The sequence below is a fragment of the Pseudochaenichthys georgianus genome, chromosome 11, assembly GCF_902827115.2.
Source record: "Pseudochaenichthys georgianus chromosome 11, fPseGeo1.2, whole genome shotgun sequence".
In the NCBI taxonomy this organism is placed as follows: Eukaryota; Metazoa; Chordata; class Actinopteri; order Perciformes; family Channichthyidae; genus Pseudochaenichthys; species Pseudochaenichthys georgianus.
Window position 1 is genome coordinate 14,119,630 of NC_047513.1, and position 18,120 is coordinate 14,137,749.

Here is an 18,120-nt window from a genome sequence, read left to right on the forward strand (position 1 = left end):
CTCAAGACCACTGTCCCGAGTTCAAGTGTCTTCTCAAGATGTTAAAAATAGTCCGTTGAGAACATTTAATAAATGTTTAATGTCATTCACGTTAGAATCAAATATACGTGTCGTCTGCAGCATCCTCCGTCTATTTTCCCAGCGCTATCTCAGCCTGATAGGATGGCTCGGGTCATGTGACGGGAAGCAGTGCATTCTCATCTGAAAACGAGCTAGGATAGTCGGGATTCGCATATCCAGGTAAACAATCAAAATACAGAAAATATTAAACAAAAATCCCCATCCCAATCATCCTCTTTTGTGGCATCGTCGACCCTACCATCACCGGGTTGTTATCGCTGTCTCACCATGCCTCAGCAGACTCCAGTGGGTTTTTAATGGCGAGCGCTAGCTAGCTAAATGACCCCTTTCCCTCTCTGTCTGCCTTGGCTGGAGCTCAGCGGCCAGCTAGCAAGCCTCCGCCGGGAAGGACCATCTTTGATCAACATTTCCGAGGTTTCTGCTACCAAACGCTATCCTGGTTGAACTGTTTATCAACTGCTCACTACTGCAAAGCCAAGCATGCACTGAAAGCATTTTTAAAGCAGTGTTTCCCATTCATAGCAAATGAGTGCTGAACCTGTTATCAAGAGGTGGGTTTGGCTGCAGAAACGCAGCCGCTAGCAGCGGGCTAGCTGGCTAACACAAATGCTAGTGCAGGATCTTGATAGCTAGGCTAGCTTTGCTGAACACAAGCTACACTGCTATAGCTTGTTAGTTTGTGTATAACGAAAGGTACATGCAATAAATATAATGCTTTGAATTAATCTCGAAAACGTTCACATATTAAGACTATTAACTATTTTTACCATATTGCATGTAGCAGGTATTATGCTAGCAAGGCAGAGCAGAGATTGATGGACAACAACACAGGCTGATTCATGCTATTGTGGTGCCTGCTGCTATTATGTTTATACATTTGTGTTTCAACAGGAGGTAATCCCGGTATGGGGGACATGAAGACCCCAGATTTTGATGACCTGTTGGCAGCATTTGACATTCCTGACATAGATGCCAAAGAGGCCATCCAGTCTGCCCCAGATGAGGCAGAGGGACCCCATGGAGCTGCAGGTGCACCTCTGGGAAAGTCAGATAGCGGGGTGGGCGTTGGGTCATCCTTGAGACCGCCGAGCCCTGCAGACCCCCAGACGGACACCCCAATTGTTAGTGTTATTGTGAAAAATAAAGTACGCCTTGAGAACGCAGATGGAGGAGAGGGAGACACAGACCAGGACCCTATTGATGTGATCGCAGGGGTGCATGTGGGTCCCAGTGCGTGTGCCCCTGGGTTGGCTGAATCTGAGGCCCTCAACCACAACGGTTTTGGGACGTCTGGTGTTTCCACGCCCCTTCCCCTCAGCCAAACCCAGTCTAACGGAGCGCCCTGGTCCATTAACACCCCTAAAGTATCTTCAGAAGGAGCTGGTGCAGGCAAGTCACATAAGCAGGGCGGTAACATTTTCAACAGACTTAAACCGCTTGTGGCACAGGGGTCTGGAGATCCAGTTGGCCGGGCTCGTAAGATGCAGCTCCTCCAGCAGCAACACCAGCAGCAGCAGGATACAGGCCAAGAGAGGGCAGATGGTGTCAAAGCATCATTACCTTCATCCTCCTCTCTGTCAGCAGGATCGTCTCCTCTGGCTGCAGGGGGGGCCGTCGGACTATCCTCGCCTTTCTTTCCCCCCTCCAAGCCCCTGCTTCCCACTCCACCCTCTGCCCTATCATCACACCCTTTGCACTCATCTCAGCCTTTTAACGGAGCACCCAAAGTGGGCCCTGCTGGATTTCTGCACCAGCAGATGGAGGAGGATGATGATGATTCTGACCCTGATCTGGGGAGTCCACTGGTGATCCAAGAGAGCCCCGATTCCCCGACTTGCACTCAGCTGAGCCGGCGCTACAAGTCTGACTCTGCCTCAACACAGCCCACATCCTCTGCTGCATCTCAGCCTAAACCTGGAGACACTCCTTCAGGGGCGTCTCTGACATCATCAACACCCCAGTCTGGCTCCACAGAGAGTCCTCAGCTGGAGGACAGGCATCCCGAACACGTAATAGAAGAGAGAGACTCGCCAGAGAGTCCTGAACCGGAGATGCCAAAATCTACTGCTCAAGTAGCAAACAAAAGGTGCTCCAGCCCTGCGGTGGCCTCCACTCTGCCTCCTCCTGAACTCCGGGAGCCCAAAGAGGAGGAGGAAGAGATGGAAGTGGGTAATAAAATAGAGAAGGCTGCTGATGGCAAAGGGGACAAGGGAGAAAATGGAAGAACAAGTGAGGAGAAGATGGATGTAGATGATGGCAAGTCTAAACCTCTGTCCACTGATGGAGGAAAGGCAGCTGCTGCACCTGCTGCTGCTGCTGGAGCTCCAGCCCGACCCCTTAAAGTCAGAATAAAAACAATTAAGACTTCCACAGGTGGAATCACCCGAACTGTCACAAGAGTAGCAGCTAAAGGTGGTGCTGCGGGAAAAAGCCTGGACCCAAAAACTGGGGAACGTAAGGTGGTAGGAAACAAGGCGCAAAAACTTGACTCCCCAGGTCACATGACAACTAATTCCCAGAAAGTAACTGCTCTCAATGCTCTACCTGTGTCTACACTCGCAGCCAGCAGCGTCATGCTAGCTGCTGCCACCAAGGTCCAAAACAAAATGGCTGCATCTGACAAGGCCAAGGTTTCTGCCACCGCTGTGAGCATCACTAAATCTGCTGCCCTGCCTGCGACCCCAGCTGTGGCCTCCTCTCCAAAGTTCTCAGTGGCTGCAGGTGGGATCAGTGTACGTACATCCACTAATAAGACGGCTAACGGAGGCAGTGGCACTATCATTGGTGGAACCCTCCAGCCAAACAAACCAGCCTCCATTGTCAACAGCACAGGAGCCGTCATCTCCCGCAGTCAGTCGAGCCTGGTGGAGGCTTTCAACAAAATCCTGAACAGTAAGAACCTTTTGCCGAGCTACAAGCCAGACCTCTCAGCCCCTCCACCACCTGAGTGGGGTCTCCCGCTCCCAGCCACAGGGTACCGCTGCCTGGAGTGCGGAGACGCTTTCGCCCTGGAGCGCAGCCTGGCTCGGCACTATGACAGGAGATCTCTCCGCATCGAGGTGACCTGCAACCATTGTGCGAAGAGGCTGGCCTTCTTCAACAAGTGCAGCCTGCTGCTGCATGCCAGGGAGCACAAGGAGCGTGGGCTGGTCATGCAGTGCTCACACCTGGTGATGAGGCCGGTCACTGTCGAGCAGATGATTGGACAGCAGGATATAACACCCATCGGTGGTGAGTATGGATGCGACGATCAATAATCTTTACTGTTGGTTAATTTGTTACAATTTCATTCATTTTCATTGGGGCAGTACTATGTCAGAAAACAGCAAATCCATTCTTAGGGTGCTGAGATGAATTTTTATCGGCCAACACCGATTGTTGTTTGCAGATATTTGTTCTAAATAGTTTTGTCGTGATCTCTTTAAAGACCAATCAGATGAAACTAACACGTGAGCTAAACTTGTCTGTTGTCTCTTGTAACTACAATGTGTCGCTTGTCAGTTTTAAAGTCACTATTCTTCCAGATCTCCTAAAAATAATACTTATCTTGACATAAACTGCTGTTTAAACATAGCTAATGATTAAAAATCAATGTACTATTAAATAAGACTATAAAGAAGCAGGCAAACATTCAAAAATTAGGAACCTGAAGAGCTGTAATCAGCTTATAATAGTAATCATTTTGGTTATTAATCAACGGATTCATTTAGTTTTGAATCGTTTTAGCTCTACATTTATGAAATGTGACAGACTGAAAACTCATCTCTTTCGACTCCACCTCGAGCGATAGAATTACTAACAAAGAACTGCTAACAGAGCACTTATATACTAATAAAGGACTGGCTTATCTACAGCCAGTTGAGTAGCACTTGAAATACTTGGCTCTATGAAACCTGATGTACTTATATGATTCTGTTTTCTTCAAGGTTGTGTCTTCCTGGTCGAATGTACTTATTGTAAGTCGCTTTGGATAAAAGCGTCAGCTAAATGCAATGTAATGTAATTTATATTTCAACTAGTGTGCTGCTCGATTATGGCAAAAATCATAATCACGATTATTTTGGTCAATATTGATATCACAATTATTAAATACGATTATTCAGTGACTTTGCAAACATCCATATATTGAACTTTAAACAAAAACAAAATTGAACAGTATGTTTTTAACAGTTGATTACCCTGACCTTAACTAAAAACCCAAAAATTCAATACAAATTAAATTATACATTTATATCTTCATTTAAATAAATATTATGAAAATAATAAATACCAATAAACAAGATCAACAAATATTGTGGAGCACACTTCCACAACCTACTTAGCATATAAATATGATAACTAATCTCACTCACAACCTGTAATGTTTAATTATATTCTACTCTTATTTTGGTAACCCCTTATCCAGAAACAGGAAGTAGCTAAAAAGGCTCCAGCTTGACGAGGTTAGTACAAGTTGACTGTACGCTAGAGACCTGAGAATAAACACACACACTTCCCTTGTAACGTGTCTATATGGATTTATTAAACAAACTGCAAGTCACAACACAACCTGGCCGAGAGGGCTTTCAGGGAGGAGCATTTCGATTGACGTTGTTTTTGTAATCGTTGCAAGCCAAAATCGTAATCGAGATTAAAATACGATTAATTGCACAGCCCTAGTGTAGAGTATAGTGAAGAACCATAAAAAGTAGGTGTTCTGATAATAATGAAAAAGCACATCACTCATTTGTGTTTCATCTCCATTGACCACGTCCCACCTGTCTCTCCTGACCTCCACCTTTGGTTGACCAGGCCTGCTCTCCTCTTCGTCCTCCTCTCCTCCAGTCTCCTCTTCTTCTGCCACCGCCTCTGCCAACTCCAGCCCCCTGAAGGATGCTTCCTCTCCGGCAGCAGCTCAGCCTCGAACGGTCCGCCGCGCACCTCAAGGCCCCCAGGCCCTGATGCCCCTGCCCTGCAAGAAGGCCGAGGGGCTGCAGTATAACAGCTTCAAATGTCCTGAGTGCCAAACACAGTTCTCTGGCAAGGCGGAGCTGGTCACTCACTTCCAGCAGATCAGAGCTGCTCCCAACTCAGTGAGTCTTTGTCTCTATGACGCTGGTACCTGATGTTAAGAAACACTGGTGATCACCGTTTGATTTTCTTATCTTCTGTTTCAGACATGTACGCAGTGCTCGCCCCCGATGATGCTGCCTAACTCGTGTGCAGTGTCGGCCCACCAGAGGATCCATAAACACCGAGCACCTCATGTCTGTCCTGAGTGTGGGGGGACCGCCCGGCAGGCCAGCTTCCAGACTCATCTGGAGGAGGCCTGCCTGCACTTCGCCAGGCGCATCGGATACAGGTGGGGAAACACTTTAAAAAAAAAAAACAAGACCTTAAATACTTCTCTAAATGATCTTGTAATATAGCTTCAAATCGTGCCTATGCCTTGACAAGAGTAAATCACTGACTATTTATTTCAAATAGGCTATTCTTTTTTATAGATGACCCAGAGCACCAAAGGGACACTTGATGCTTAATACTTGAGTGCATTGAAAACTGAATTTGTTCTTTGATTATCTTCACCAACAGTTGTTTTTAAGCAGAGTATTATTATTTGTTATTATTTAAGAAAGTAGAAAATCATATATCTTCACTTTTCAGAACTGTTCTTGTAGATCTACCAAAAATAAAATGTTCAGTAACAAGTAGTCATACAACAGCCAAAGTTCAAAATGTTTGAGTGATTCAAAGTTGAAATAAAAATGGCTTGTGTTTAAGAAGTCACATTTGCATCTGCATGTTGTCAATGCATTGGCCATTTTCCTAATTAGATGCAAATAGACACAACAAGTAATGTCTACTGATTTGAAATGTTTATAGTGGACATCTAGGAATATACACATCAAAGACATCCTTTAAAATATCTTGTATTAGTACCCTAACACATAATTCTCTGTGTCATAATCTTCTCCAGGTGCTCAAGCTGCCAGGTTGTGTTCGGAGGGTTGAACTCCATCAAGTCCCACATCCAGACCGCTCACTGCGAGGTCTTTCACAAGTGCCCCAGCTGCCCCATGGCCTTCAAGTCTGCACCCAGCGCCCAGAGCCACATCAGCACCCAGCACCCAACGCTCACTGGGGGACAGGCCAAGTACGTGTAGACCCTCTACCAAAACAACACGTGATCATCTTCAACCCATGTGTAGGAAATAAGTTGGTTGCCACACATTTTGAAGGTTTCTTTTCATTCTTCTTTTGCAGAATGATCTACAAGTGTGTGATGTGTGATACGGTTTTTACCCAGAAACCCCTGCTGTACATGCACTTTGACACTCACTTAGCCAAGCAAAAAGTGCATGTGTTCAAGTGCCCTGACTGCACCAAGCTCTACGCCCAGAAAGGATCCATGATGGAGCATATTAAGGTGTGTTTATTATTGAGAAAGCAATCCACAGATCATAGATGTTAGTTAATTAGATACTGCCTAATATCACTGGAATTCATGTATTAGCCTTTTGCCTTTATGTGTTGCCCATTTGTTGCTTTCTACAGTGAATGTGGTGTCAAATAAGGCATTCAGCAATTTCTTGTATCGGCCTTAGCAAGGTTCCTCCTCAGTGGCCTTGTCTTAAGTTCTATACCAAGAACGGTTATGGCGCATTTCCACTACAGGGCCTCGCTCGGTATGGCTAGGTCTTGTTAGGAGTTTGTTTATGTCTGTAGGCCGTTGTTCTGAGTGTGGACGGTCGGAGCATATACTGCGTTAGCTTAGCCGATCTCCATTCAGACAACACGCATTAATTCATGGTTTTTACTAACCGGTATCAGTATGTTGTTACTTCGGCATCATTTTGAAACGTGTATTACAATTAAATCACGGGCAAATATGTTCATTTTGTTGTAGTTGTAGCCCCCTTGCCAGCGATTCTCTCTCTAGTTTAGCATTCTCAGCCCGACTCAGCCTGGTTGTTGGCCCGGAAAGAACCTCAATTTGATGGGGCCAGAAAAACTGTGAAATAGTACCCGCTAGCCGGTGTAGGTACCATATGTGTTCGGCCTACCAGATGTGTTCGGGGTCCGTTACGCTTACCAATGACGTCACGCATTGGCTTGACGGCAACCCAAGAGGAAATTTTACACGGCCAAATTCCGAATGTATTGAAACTCCAGACTCAACGTAAGAGCTTGAGCCTCTTCGGGGGGTGCTAACATTTAAACATACACTTTACTTTGTCCGAACGGGGGCACGTGCGTAGTAATCAGCATGCGTATTTCGGTGTATTCACGGCATTCATTTTGTTATTCTACAGTATTGTTGTTTTATAGTTATTTGTTAATGTAACCCAATGTGTGTTCTTTGAAATTGAAAAGGATATCGCATTGTGTTTGTTACTTTCGTTGCAGTTGTATCTGTCGTATGTAATTTGGCTTGGCTTCCTATTTATGGACATGCTTTTATTTTGAAGGAGAGGTAGCGCAGTTGACAGGATGTTGTTGTTGCTTTGGAAACAACGTGACAGAGATTAACGGAGAAAAGTAATATCTACATATAAAGATGGAGAAAGTAAACGATAACGTTTATGGTTAAGTGTTAGCACCCCCCGAAGAGGCACAAGCTCTTACGTTGATATTGGAGTTTTCAATAAATTCAATTTGGAAAAAAAACGGGGGGGAAACAAGCAAAACAAATATCTGAATAACGAAATCGAAACCCGAATAGTACTCCAACGAACAAATATTCGGATATTCGGGTACAGCCCTAGTATGTATAAATACAATTCTAGTGACAGTGACGTGAGCAGTTATGTGGAGATGTGACATGCAACGCGGATGTAAAGAGAATGTTGTGTTCATTCTCAGAATAAATGCCAGAAAACACCCCAGATGCTTCGCTGTCGTTTCCTGAATGATAACAGGTCGCTTACGGTTGTGACTCGTTATCCCCCAGTATACCCTAGTCAGCGCCCCCTAGTTACACCAATCAGCGTGTGATTACCGTACAGCAAATCACAATGCGTGACGTCACTGGTAAGCGAGGGACCCGAACACATATGGTAGGGCGAACACATATGGTACTGACACCTGAACTATGCCAAGTGGAAACGCAACCAAAAACGGGCATGGCACGCTTAAAGCGAGCTCCGCGCTGTAGTGGAAATGCGCCATAGTACCAGAAATAAGTTTTTTTTGTGCCAGTTGGAGTACGTTTTGTTTAAAGCTACATATAATTCCTTTTGTATACTCTGTACACTCTGTGTTTTCTCACACTCCCCTGTGTCCCCCTCAGACGGCTCACAGAGGCCCATCAGCCAAGCAGACGGAGTCTCAGTCCGACGCCTCGGCCCCCCCCTCGGCCCCCGCCAACACGTCCGCCTCCTCTGGCCTCAAATCCAAATCGTCTGGAAAACCGGACAACTCAGACGGAGAGGACTGGGGTCGGGACCAGGAGGAGGAAGAGGAGGAGGAAGATGATGAAGATGACGATGCTGACGATGACTTCGAGGCTCCAGGCGGTAACCCGACCGCCCCGGGGGGCAGCAGTCAGCCCCCCGCCCCAACTGAGTGGACCTGCCCTCAGTGTCAGACCACCTTCACTGACAACGACGACTATCTGAGTCACGTGAAGACGGAGCATGGCAAGGTACAGCAAGTTCCCATTATTTTCTATTTTAATCGGATTAATATCTGGTTAATCCAAGATTAAGAGATTTTCTTGTTTTATTCTTCAACATTAAATACGCCAAATACCCCAGTGGCAAATGTCTTTGTTTCCTAAAATTGGTGGTTGATAAATCATTACGCCAAACATTAGCTTCCTTTGGCTTAACGGTGGTTGACCCCCAGCCATCCATCCGTTATGTAGTTTGTTTATAGCCAAACGATAATTTTGTACTTCTGTCAATTGCATTTACACTTGAAAAAAGCATAAAAGTGGTGTTAATATGCACATATTATTCTACTGAACAAAATGTGTGTGTATCAAAAATGTGTGTTTGCCATGGTCCTATTTCATGCAATATTCCAAGGTCCAATGAAAAGATCCCATTGCTTCTTTTTTTTTTAGAGGAACCCCATGACATTCTTATTTTCAGGGTTGGCTTTTCATAAACACATCATCTCTGCACCACTGTATTGAATCCAATGATTAATGCACCAACAGTTGAACTAGCTAATTGTACTGTGTGAAAGGAGGAATGACCCTGATCAGGGTAAAGCTGAAAAAGAAGCACCGGTACTTGAAGGCTTGAGGCTGTTAATTTCCTGTCTGCACTGCAGTATCTTTGACTGAGACTCAATTTGTTTTTATCTGCCTGTGTGTGTGACGCCAACTCCAAAGTTCCCTTGTCGTATTTGTGGGGGCACGTTCAGCACGTCTTCCAGCCTGAGACGTCACGAGCGAGTCATTCATGAGGGCAACAAGAGAGTCTTCCATTGCCAGTGAGTGGCCTCAGCTTTTATTAAATACATGTTTTATCATTTCAATGTTTCACCAAAAGAAAATCACTGACTGATCTACTGTTTATGCATCTGAACTACTGCTATATTGTAATCAGAATTTTAAAAAATCCCAAATATCGGTCATTTTATAGTCCAAATTGTTTTTATATGCTTTTTTAACACTTCATAATTATTTTTCAGATATTGCACAGAAGGGAAACGCACCTTTGGTAGTCGGTTCCTACTGGACAAGCATATCCGGCTCCATCACAGATCCACAGACGGACAGGTGAGTTTAGACGGTTTCTGGACATAAAGAGGATAAAGCTGTTTCCCAACTCCACACCATGCATATTGCATTATTTCCTGCTATAGCAATCCAATCCAATCCAACTTTATTTATATAGCACTTTAAAACCTTCAGACCAAAGTGCTGTACAGAGAGATAAGCTCACACAACATAATATAAATACATTTAAAATGCAAGATACAAACACAAACCAAACCAGAATAAACGTAATAATTAAAAAATAAATAACAGCCATATAATAAAAGCAATAGACTACTGAAAGCAAATAAAAGCAACAATCTACTTGTTTCTGAATGCTAAGGAGAAGAGGTGGGTTTTTAAGACAAAACAAAACACTAGAAAAAAACACTAAGCAAAATAGTATCATCTTTATTATTATAACTGCAAATAGTATCTTTTAATATGTTTATACAGTAGCACAGTATACAATGTGAATGTAGCGTGGATATAACGAAAAGGTTCTAGTTTGTAGTTTAGTTTGTTTTTTCTCTTAAATGATGGCAAGCACTTTGAATTGCCTTGAGTTGAAAGGTGCTAAATAAACTTGCCTTGCCTTAAATAGTCAATAATAATTTAATTGTGTGTTAGGTGCAGTGTTGTGCTAGTTACTGAAAACCAGTAACTAGTTACCATTACTAGTTACTTCATTTCAAAAGTAACTCAGTTACTTTACTGATTACTTACACCAAAAAGTAATGCGTTACTGTGAAAAGTAACGTTTTAGTTACTTAAAAAAGGGCTCCCATTATATTAATGCCCTTATAGCCTTCATTTCAGTACTGTTATTGCATTGGAGAATAATACAATCTGTTGATCAACTTGACATGCATTATATGCAATCTGGATAGCATCGATATTAGCTGGCTTTACATTTTTGTATATTCTTTCTCCAGGTAGTTGGAAAAAGTTTTCCGTTTCATATGCCGTGTGCCGCCCGGACATGCTATCATGCTAACTAGCTCCCTGAAAGCGGGTGACTCCACTGTAGCAATAGCCTGCATGTGTTCTACAACATACCGTGCAATGGCTTTATCGACTTTTCCCTGGCTAGCAGTCCCTTGGTTAAAATCCATGCCGCCATGATAGTCTTGTTAGTAAACAACACAAACACGCCCACAGCCCGTCTCCGCATGTGACACAGGAAGTATTTAAGTACATTTACTCAAGTACTGTACTTAAGTACAGTTCTCATCTCTGTTCACCTGGCTGTTGACTATATAAAAAAACTAACGGAGTAACGCACCATGTAGTAACGGTAACTGAGTTACTGAATTTGAAAAGTAATGCGTTAGAGTACTAGTTACTGCCAAAAATAACGGCGTTACAACACTGGTTAGGTGTCTGTTATATAAATTGTCTTTATTAATTATGTACTGTGGAATTTGGAGACAGCAATGGTGTTCATCAAAAAATAAATTCAGAACAATGTTTAGTCTCTCTTCCTTTTTGTGTCCTCAGGAAAGACCCATGACCAGGAAACGAGCAGCGACAGGGGGGGAGGGGCCAGGCAGCTCCTCGGAGCAGGACGGGGAGGGGGGGCCACCTGGAGCCCGGGGGGGAGACGAGGAAGAGAACACAGAGGAGGGTGAGGAGGCTCCTTCAGGTCCCCCAGCTCCTGCCAAGAGGACCCGGCAGTCCGCTGCATCGACATCGCTGGCCCCCAACGAGCTGGAGGAGGAAGACAACGTTTTCCGCTGCGTCCCCTGCGGCTTCTCCAGCGAGGACGGGCCGGAGTTCCAGCGCCACATCCCCCAGCACCGCGCCGACACCGCCTCCTTCCAGTGCCTGCAGTGCGGCGTCTGCTTCGCCTCGGCGGGCTCCCTCAGCAGGCACCGCTTCATCGCTCACCGCGTGCGGGACAACCAGGGCGACGCAGACCGCGGCCCCCCCCGCGCTCACGGCTCCCCTGACGGCTCGCCCGACTGCTCCCCTCAGGCGCAGGGCGAGGACGGAGACGGGAACATGAGCTGCAAGGTGTGCGGCCGGCGGTTCGACAAGGCCTCGGACCTCAACACCCACTTCAGGACCCACGGCATGGCCTTCCTCACCGCACACAAGACAGACAAGCCCCAGTAGAGGGGGGATAGGGGGGCTCTGAGATCATCTACGAGGAGTCGACAGGATGTAGAATATGAATGTTAATCCTGAGAAGAATCAGCTGCTTCCTGTGCAGTTTTTTTTTAGCCACATGAACAGTTTTACTCGGCACCTCTTCTGTGCGATTGTAACTGCATGTTTGATCATGTGACTGAACACACACCAGTGATAGACTCCTAAGTGGAGAGGCTCTCAAACGACCCAGAGGAAAGCCTTTATATATCAGCCATACTGTGTTCAATACGTTGTGTCCAATACGTTGTGTCCTTCCATTTCACTCTGCACTGACTGTAGCCACTTGCCTGTTTTTCCATGTAACACTAATATACATACGCCCCCCCCCCACCCCATCCTGACAGCTGTAGTGCCGATATTTTTGTACCTGACATTGTTTGTGATTTTATACGTTTGTCCATGTTCATTATTTCCAGCATGAGATCATTTTTATTGTTTAAAACTGATCTCGAGACGCATGAAAAGGGGTGTGTTTGAAGAATTTAACACAGATTTTTATGTTGCTATAATATTTATTTATACGAAACACATTACTGCTATTGATATTTCTGTGAGTCAGACATGTTGAGATTTACGAAGGAAGTCATTAGAGATGGGGTTACTGGAGGTCTGTAAGCTGTGTAGTGTGAATAATGTGCGTTAATCGTTAAGCTAGAAGAAGAGCGGTCAGGCGTCCTGCCAGTAGAATATGTGTACGTTTAGCAAAATAATGTAAATACATATTACACTAAAAGAAAGCATTCTGGTTTTAGTAACTTGCTTTGATAATGTGAATACGTATAGTATTTGTACTGTTCCCTTTCTTTAAAAAAAAGTTTAAAAGAATTCCCCCCCAGAGGTAGCTATACATTGTAATTACAAAGCGGAGGGAGGGCGCGGGGGTTGTGTTGTCTTAATGTGTATGAATACAAACGTTTATCTCTTGGGACAGTTCTTTTTTATCGACAGAATCAGTGCTTGCTGTACTCACTATTTATTTTATATGTTTTTAAAAGCAGCCTTCATGGTCATGTGACGGAGGCCTTCTTTTGTTTGTATCTTTTATATGTCATATCATATTTATATAGCTCAATAGTGGAACATCTTATGTCTTTTTCTTTTCCATGGTTGTGGTCTGCTTGCCATACACTTTGTGCTGTTTCGAAAATAAATGTGTAAAAGAGACGATTGACTTCATCTGCAGAGTCACACAGTGTTTACAGCTTCTTTCTGTTTAAAAATGGGACTGTTTTCACTGATCTGCTGCACCAGAATAGATATTTAAATAAACAGTCAGACATTTACAAAGACAGCTTCTTTAGTAAGCACAATATAAATATCATTTACTGTACACATGACAGTTGTTCTCCTCTTTATCATGGCTAAGCAGGCTTTACACACTCCAGCCCCATCTTGCCCTCAGTGACCTCCAGACACGAGGTCTGGAGGTCAGCCGCAGTGGGGGGGTGGTGGACTTCAATCATCAGCTCGTAGATCAGTGTTCCCAGCAGCGCCCCGACACAGGGAGCCACTATGGGCACCCACCACCACCCGCTTCCGGCCCTGTGGAGATAGAGCATTCACGTGGGTCAAACGAGGGCAAATTTCACAGATTAAATCAATGGCCTGGGTCCAACTACTCACTTAAAAACATCCACCCCCCAACCGGCGATGTATGTGAAAAGTCGAGGCCCGAAATCCCTGGCCGGGTTGAGGGCGTAGCCGCTGTTGGAGCCCATGGCGATGCCAATCACTAACACGGCTGCCCCCACCAGCACAGGCTGAGCCCCGTCAGGGAGGGGGCTATTCCTCCGGTCGCCCAGAGCCAGGATACACAGCAGCAGAGCAGCCGTGCCGATCACCTGGAGGACATGGGAGTGTTACACACATGAAGAAAGGCTGTGTGTGTGTGTGTGTGTGTGTGTGTGTGTGTGTGTGTGTGTGTGTGTGTGTGTGTGTGTGTGTGTGTGTGTGTGTGTGTGTGTGTGTGTGTGTGTGTGTGTATATATATTAGGGCTGTCAAACGATTACAAGTTTTAATCAGATTAATCACAGTTTACAAATTAATTAATCATGATTAATCACCATTCGAACTATGTCCATTTATTTATGTATATTGTTGTGGGAATGGAAAGATAAATGAAAGCAGGCGGATATATCCATTTAACATATTTAACTATGTTTATTATAACATTTTTCTGCATGTCAAAATGAAAGACAACCCACACACCTATCAATCATCAAACCGTGGGGTCTTAATTCATTACGTGTTGATTTCTATCAGCGGGGGAGTACTTCAGGAAAGTCGACGAGGGGGGGGGGGCTAGGGGAGTACTTCAGGAAAGTCGACAGAGGGAGGGGGGGGGGGCTAGTGGAGTACTTCGTGACCACAGGGTGTGAACGTTGTGATCAGCTGTTTTAGCGCAGTTCTCCAGTGAAGGGGGGAGTCTCCCTCCGCAGCCGGTTGGCGTAGTTTTGGCACAGTTCCGTTGTACAGACCGACGTTAACAGCAGCCCTGTCTGTGCACACGGAGACCGACTCTGTCGTCCGGTGATCTAACCGCCTTCTGGAAAAGCTTCACAAGTACGTCGGTACGCAAATGCGCTTTGTGACACAAGTGACGGTACGCATTTCAGATGACGCACATAACCTGCGTACCAGTTATGTGCACCCCTGTACCAGAGCCATATTATTACTATTATATGGCTCTGCCCTGTACTACAGCAAGAGTATTCTGCGTCGGGACTTCCTGCAACAACACCACGCCGTTATCAAATATGTTCTATTGAGAAGACGATCACTACGTGACAAAAGTTTTCAAAACCGTGGCTACTGAAATCAATCTTACTAACTGCTGTCTGTGCAATTTACTCCGCGCGAGTTGGCAGACTTTATTTTGCTTACTTTAACATCATTTTTCATGGTGGGGCTAAGCCCTTTCTTGGTATGGGTGTAGCCTACCCCAGCCATACCCTGGCGCTGCCACTGGTGGCACGTATGGGGCGGGCCATTCTGCACATGCGTTAAATGCGTTAAATATTTTAATGCAATTAATTCAAAAAATTAATTACCGCCGTTAACGCGATAATTTTGACAGCACTAATATATACACAAATGGATATATATATATATATATATATATATATATATATTTAGAGCAGGTGCAGAATGACAGATTCAAACCTGGTCCACCACTCCCCCCCACACACTGAGGTAGTCAGCTGGGTAGGTGGAGAATATCCCTGCAGTGGCAGTGGGACCTGTCACTGTCAGCACTCCTCCGCTGTATGTCTGGATGGCATCTGTAGACAAACACCAGACTGATGTGAGCATGATTACATAGAAGTTGTGCAACTTACAAAATTAAATCCTATTTATTGAATAATTATCTTTCAGTGTTTCAACTAAATATGTACTGATGTACAATTAATTGTCAATGACTACTATTTTTAGGGATCAATATTATTTCCAAATTGTAATGAAGTAGATTTCAATGCGTCTTAAATGGTGTTTCAGAGCAGAACAATCAAAGTACACTTAAATCTGTTTTAGTATATACCAGATACAAAGTCATATTGTTTATAGTAATCCACTGAAATGAATGACAGTCTCTTAAAAGTCCTAATCCAATAGTCCCTAACAAATGTAAAAGTTATTCTACATTTAGTATTACTTGATTGAAACTAGCTAACCCAGCTGTTTTTGAAAGTGTTGTTCCTTTTTTTTTTTGCAGAAGGAATCTTTGTGACCTGTTTTTCCGAATGGGCTTTGGGCCACAGAAATGGTTGGTAAGTTAATAAAAGAAAAAGAGACGGACTAATGCACGTTGACAATAAGACAAAGGTTTTCCTTTAATATGGACTGTCCTCTTGTATATTTAGAACATTTCTGGTTCCTCTAAAGTGCTCTTCAGCATATGGTGTGATTGTGACTGCAGTGATCATGGTTGAACTCACCGTAGTACTGCAGGCCGACGGTGGCAGCAGCCAGAAAGGCTCCGAGCACCTGGAAGAAGACGTAGAAGGGCAGCTTCAGCCAGGGATGTCTGCCCAGAACACACAGGCTCAGAGAGACAGCAGGGTTCAGGTGGGCGCCTATGGAGGAGAATAATGAAGAATGAGACATTCAGAATTTAAAAAACAGATGTAGGTCTCCTGAAATCGACAAAAATAGAATGTCTGGATTACTCCCAGCGTTTCCATTTCATTCATTATGTGTACATTGTTGGAGCACATTAGAAGTTCCTTTACACTAGTAACACGGTCATGATTGACATGTTAAAAAAAACAGCAGAACCAGAGACAGCATCTTGTTCCATTATAAACCTGGCACCTTTACCCACAGAGCAATTCAACTCTGACAGTTGAGGTTTTTTTTTATTCCTCCTTTTCAAACTGGTAGTCTTCGGCTCCAACCTGGAGGAATAGCATTTTTAATGAACTGAAGGTTGATATAGCCCCTTCCTTACCTGAGACTCCACGAGACACAAAGACCCCAAATGTTACTCCCAGAGCAAAACCCAGATTGATTGACAGGTACTGCCCCTTCTTATCTTCAGTTGTGGTCACCTGGGCAACAGAGCCACATCCAAATAGCTGCAATGAAATGAAGAGCTATATTAGCAAAACATAAAGAGCAGTGAAAAACATTCAACTAAATACAATCTGCATGACTTTACAATGTATTTAAACAACTGCAGCTTTTTAGATGTGATTAAACTTCAAATGTACTTGCTTATTTGCACACAGAACAGTCCAGCATGATCTGGCTCAGACAAGAGGACACACAAATTGTTGGTATATTTTCCTTTTTTATGAACTTTGCTGAGGAGCCTACTTTATGATTTGGGTTGTAAACGTTAATTGCCCCGACAGGAGAGACAGCTGCAGAGACCAACAAACATCTCTGCTTCATACCAAATCACTGATGCACCACCCTCGCTCTAATCCTCCCCTCTCACCTCGTCCTCCCCACCCACTGGCTCTCTCTCTGTCTTTCACACTGTATGTCTGTCTGTCTTTCAGGCCAAAGTCCTTGGTTATCTATTGTGCGGATTCACAACTTGCTTCAAAGGGAGTGAGCATGTTATTGCTTTATTGCTTCAGATTGATTAAATACTTGATGTTGAGTTTACTGATCAGGTGACAGTTTTGAAGAACAGCTAGAGAAGGGATGCATTGTATTTTACAGAACATTCTATTAAATACATACGGCTGCAGCTGCTGTAAAAATAGATATTTGAACAGAAACATGTTTTTACGGAGGAATTTTAAATATTCAAGGACACCGAGTATTGAAATCGACTTTGATTCAGTAAAGTTCAGTTTTATGAGGAATCAACTGGTGCCATATTGCTACTTTATAACTTACCACAGAACATTAAAGCTGATAAGAGATGTACATCTCTCTGGCAACATGTGCTCGTCATTATAATATTAAGGATAATTACTCTATGACAGAGATAATTGACCGAGCATACCCTGTAGATTTATTACATAGTTTACTGATCAGGTGACACTTTCGAAGAACTGCTAGAGAAGAAATGCATTGTAATTTGTATTTTATAGCAAATTATATTTAAAGCATAAGGCTGCAGCTACTGTAAAAATATAAATTTGAACAGAAACATGTTTTTACAGAAGAATTTTAAATATTCAAGGACACCAAGTATTGAAATTGACTTTGATTGCTGTCAATCTTATGCTTTAAATGTAGATCTATAAGTTGAATACTCACAATGAGGACGTAGACCCCGAGGCATTCGGCCATGCACTCCCTGACCAGCTGGTTTCTGATGTGACATTTCCTCAGCAGCCTCTCCATCCCGGAGCTTTCCTCGGGCCACAGCTGATCTTTCAGAGCGGGGCCGCTGGCTGCAGGTGGAGGGGCCCCACACAGCACTGCTCTGTCTGCCTGGCTGAGCACAGTCTGCCCTTTCATACCGGAGCTGTATTCTACGTCACACACTTTATGACATGGCTGAGGTGGCGGTGAGTGTACACGCAGGAGAGGAGAGTAGTTCATTTTGGAGGGCATCTTCATACCTAAACTACTGAAGATATGCTTAAAGAACACAGAGCTGCACAGAGCTGGACTCCTGCTAACAGGCCTGACTTTCTTGGAGGGTTTCACAGCTGATTGGAATCACTTCTGATTGTCCCTCTTGTTTGATTGGTTGTTACATTTCTTCTTCTCTGACCAAAAAATCAGGATCTGA

The 18,120-nt window shown here is 44.2% G+C and overlaps 2 protein-coding genes and 1 non-coding gene across 6 annotated transcripts; 2 read left to right on the forward strand and 1 right to left on the reverse strand.

Annotated features, from left to right (window-relative positions):
• The first annotated feature begins 173 nt into the window (after positions 1-173).
• Positions 174-13,085, forward strand: znf687b (zinc finger protein 687b). 4 transcript variants are annotated; one of them, XM_034094368.2, is made up of 10 exons: positions 174-240; positions 973-3,312; positions 4,873-5,153; positions 5,238-5,422; positions 6,038-6,214; positions 6,325-6,487; positions 8,351-8,704; positions 9,401-9,501; positions 9,703-9,790; positions 11,270-13,085. In XM_034094368.2, exons 2-10 carry the CDS (start codon positions 987-989, stop codon positions 11,885-11,887), a joined length of 4,293 nt encoding a protein of 1,430 aa, XP_033950259.1. In that variant the 5' UTR covers positions 174-240; positions 973-986; the 3' UTR covers positions 11,888-13,085. The 4 variants fall into 4 exon arrangements, with proteins under 4 accessions (XP_033950259.1, XP_033950262.1, XP_033950260.1 ...); XM_034094371.2 differs by having other exon boundaries at positions 4,906-5,153; XM_034094369.2 differs by lacking the exon at positions 174-240 and adding an exon at positions 256-632.
• Positions 6,580-6,715, forward strand: LOC117455705 (small nucleolar RNA SNORA13). Its single transcript, XR_004553148.1, has one exon. It is a non-coding gene; the product is annotated as a small nucleolar RNA SNORA13 (small nucleolar RNA).
• An 81-nt stretch (positions 13,086-13,166) lies between the features above and the next one.
• Positions 13,167-18,021, reverse strand: aqp10b (aquaporin 10b). The gene is made up of 6 exons (XM_034094372.2): positions 17,640-18,021; positions 16,372-16,498; positions 15,860-15,997; positions 15,087-15,205; positions 13,547-13,764; positions 13,167-13,465 (listed from the first exon to the last, which is right to left on the reverse strand). Exons 1-6 carry the CDS (start codon positions 17,943-17,945, stop codon positions 13,285-13,287), a joined length of 1,089 nt encoding a protein of 362 aa, XP_033950263.1. The 5' UTR covers positions 17,946-18,021; the 3' UTR covers positions 13,167-13,284.
• Positions 18,022-18,120: the final 99 nt, after the last annotated feature.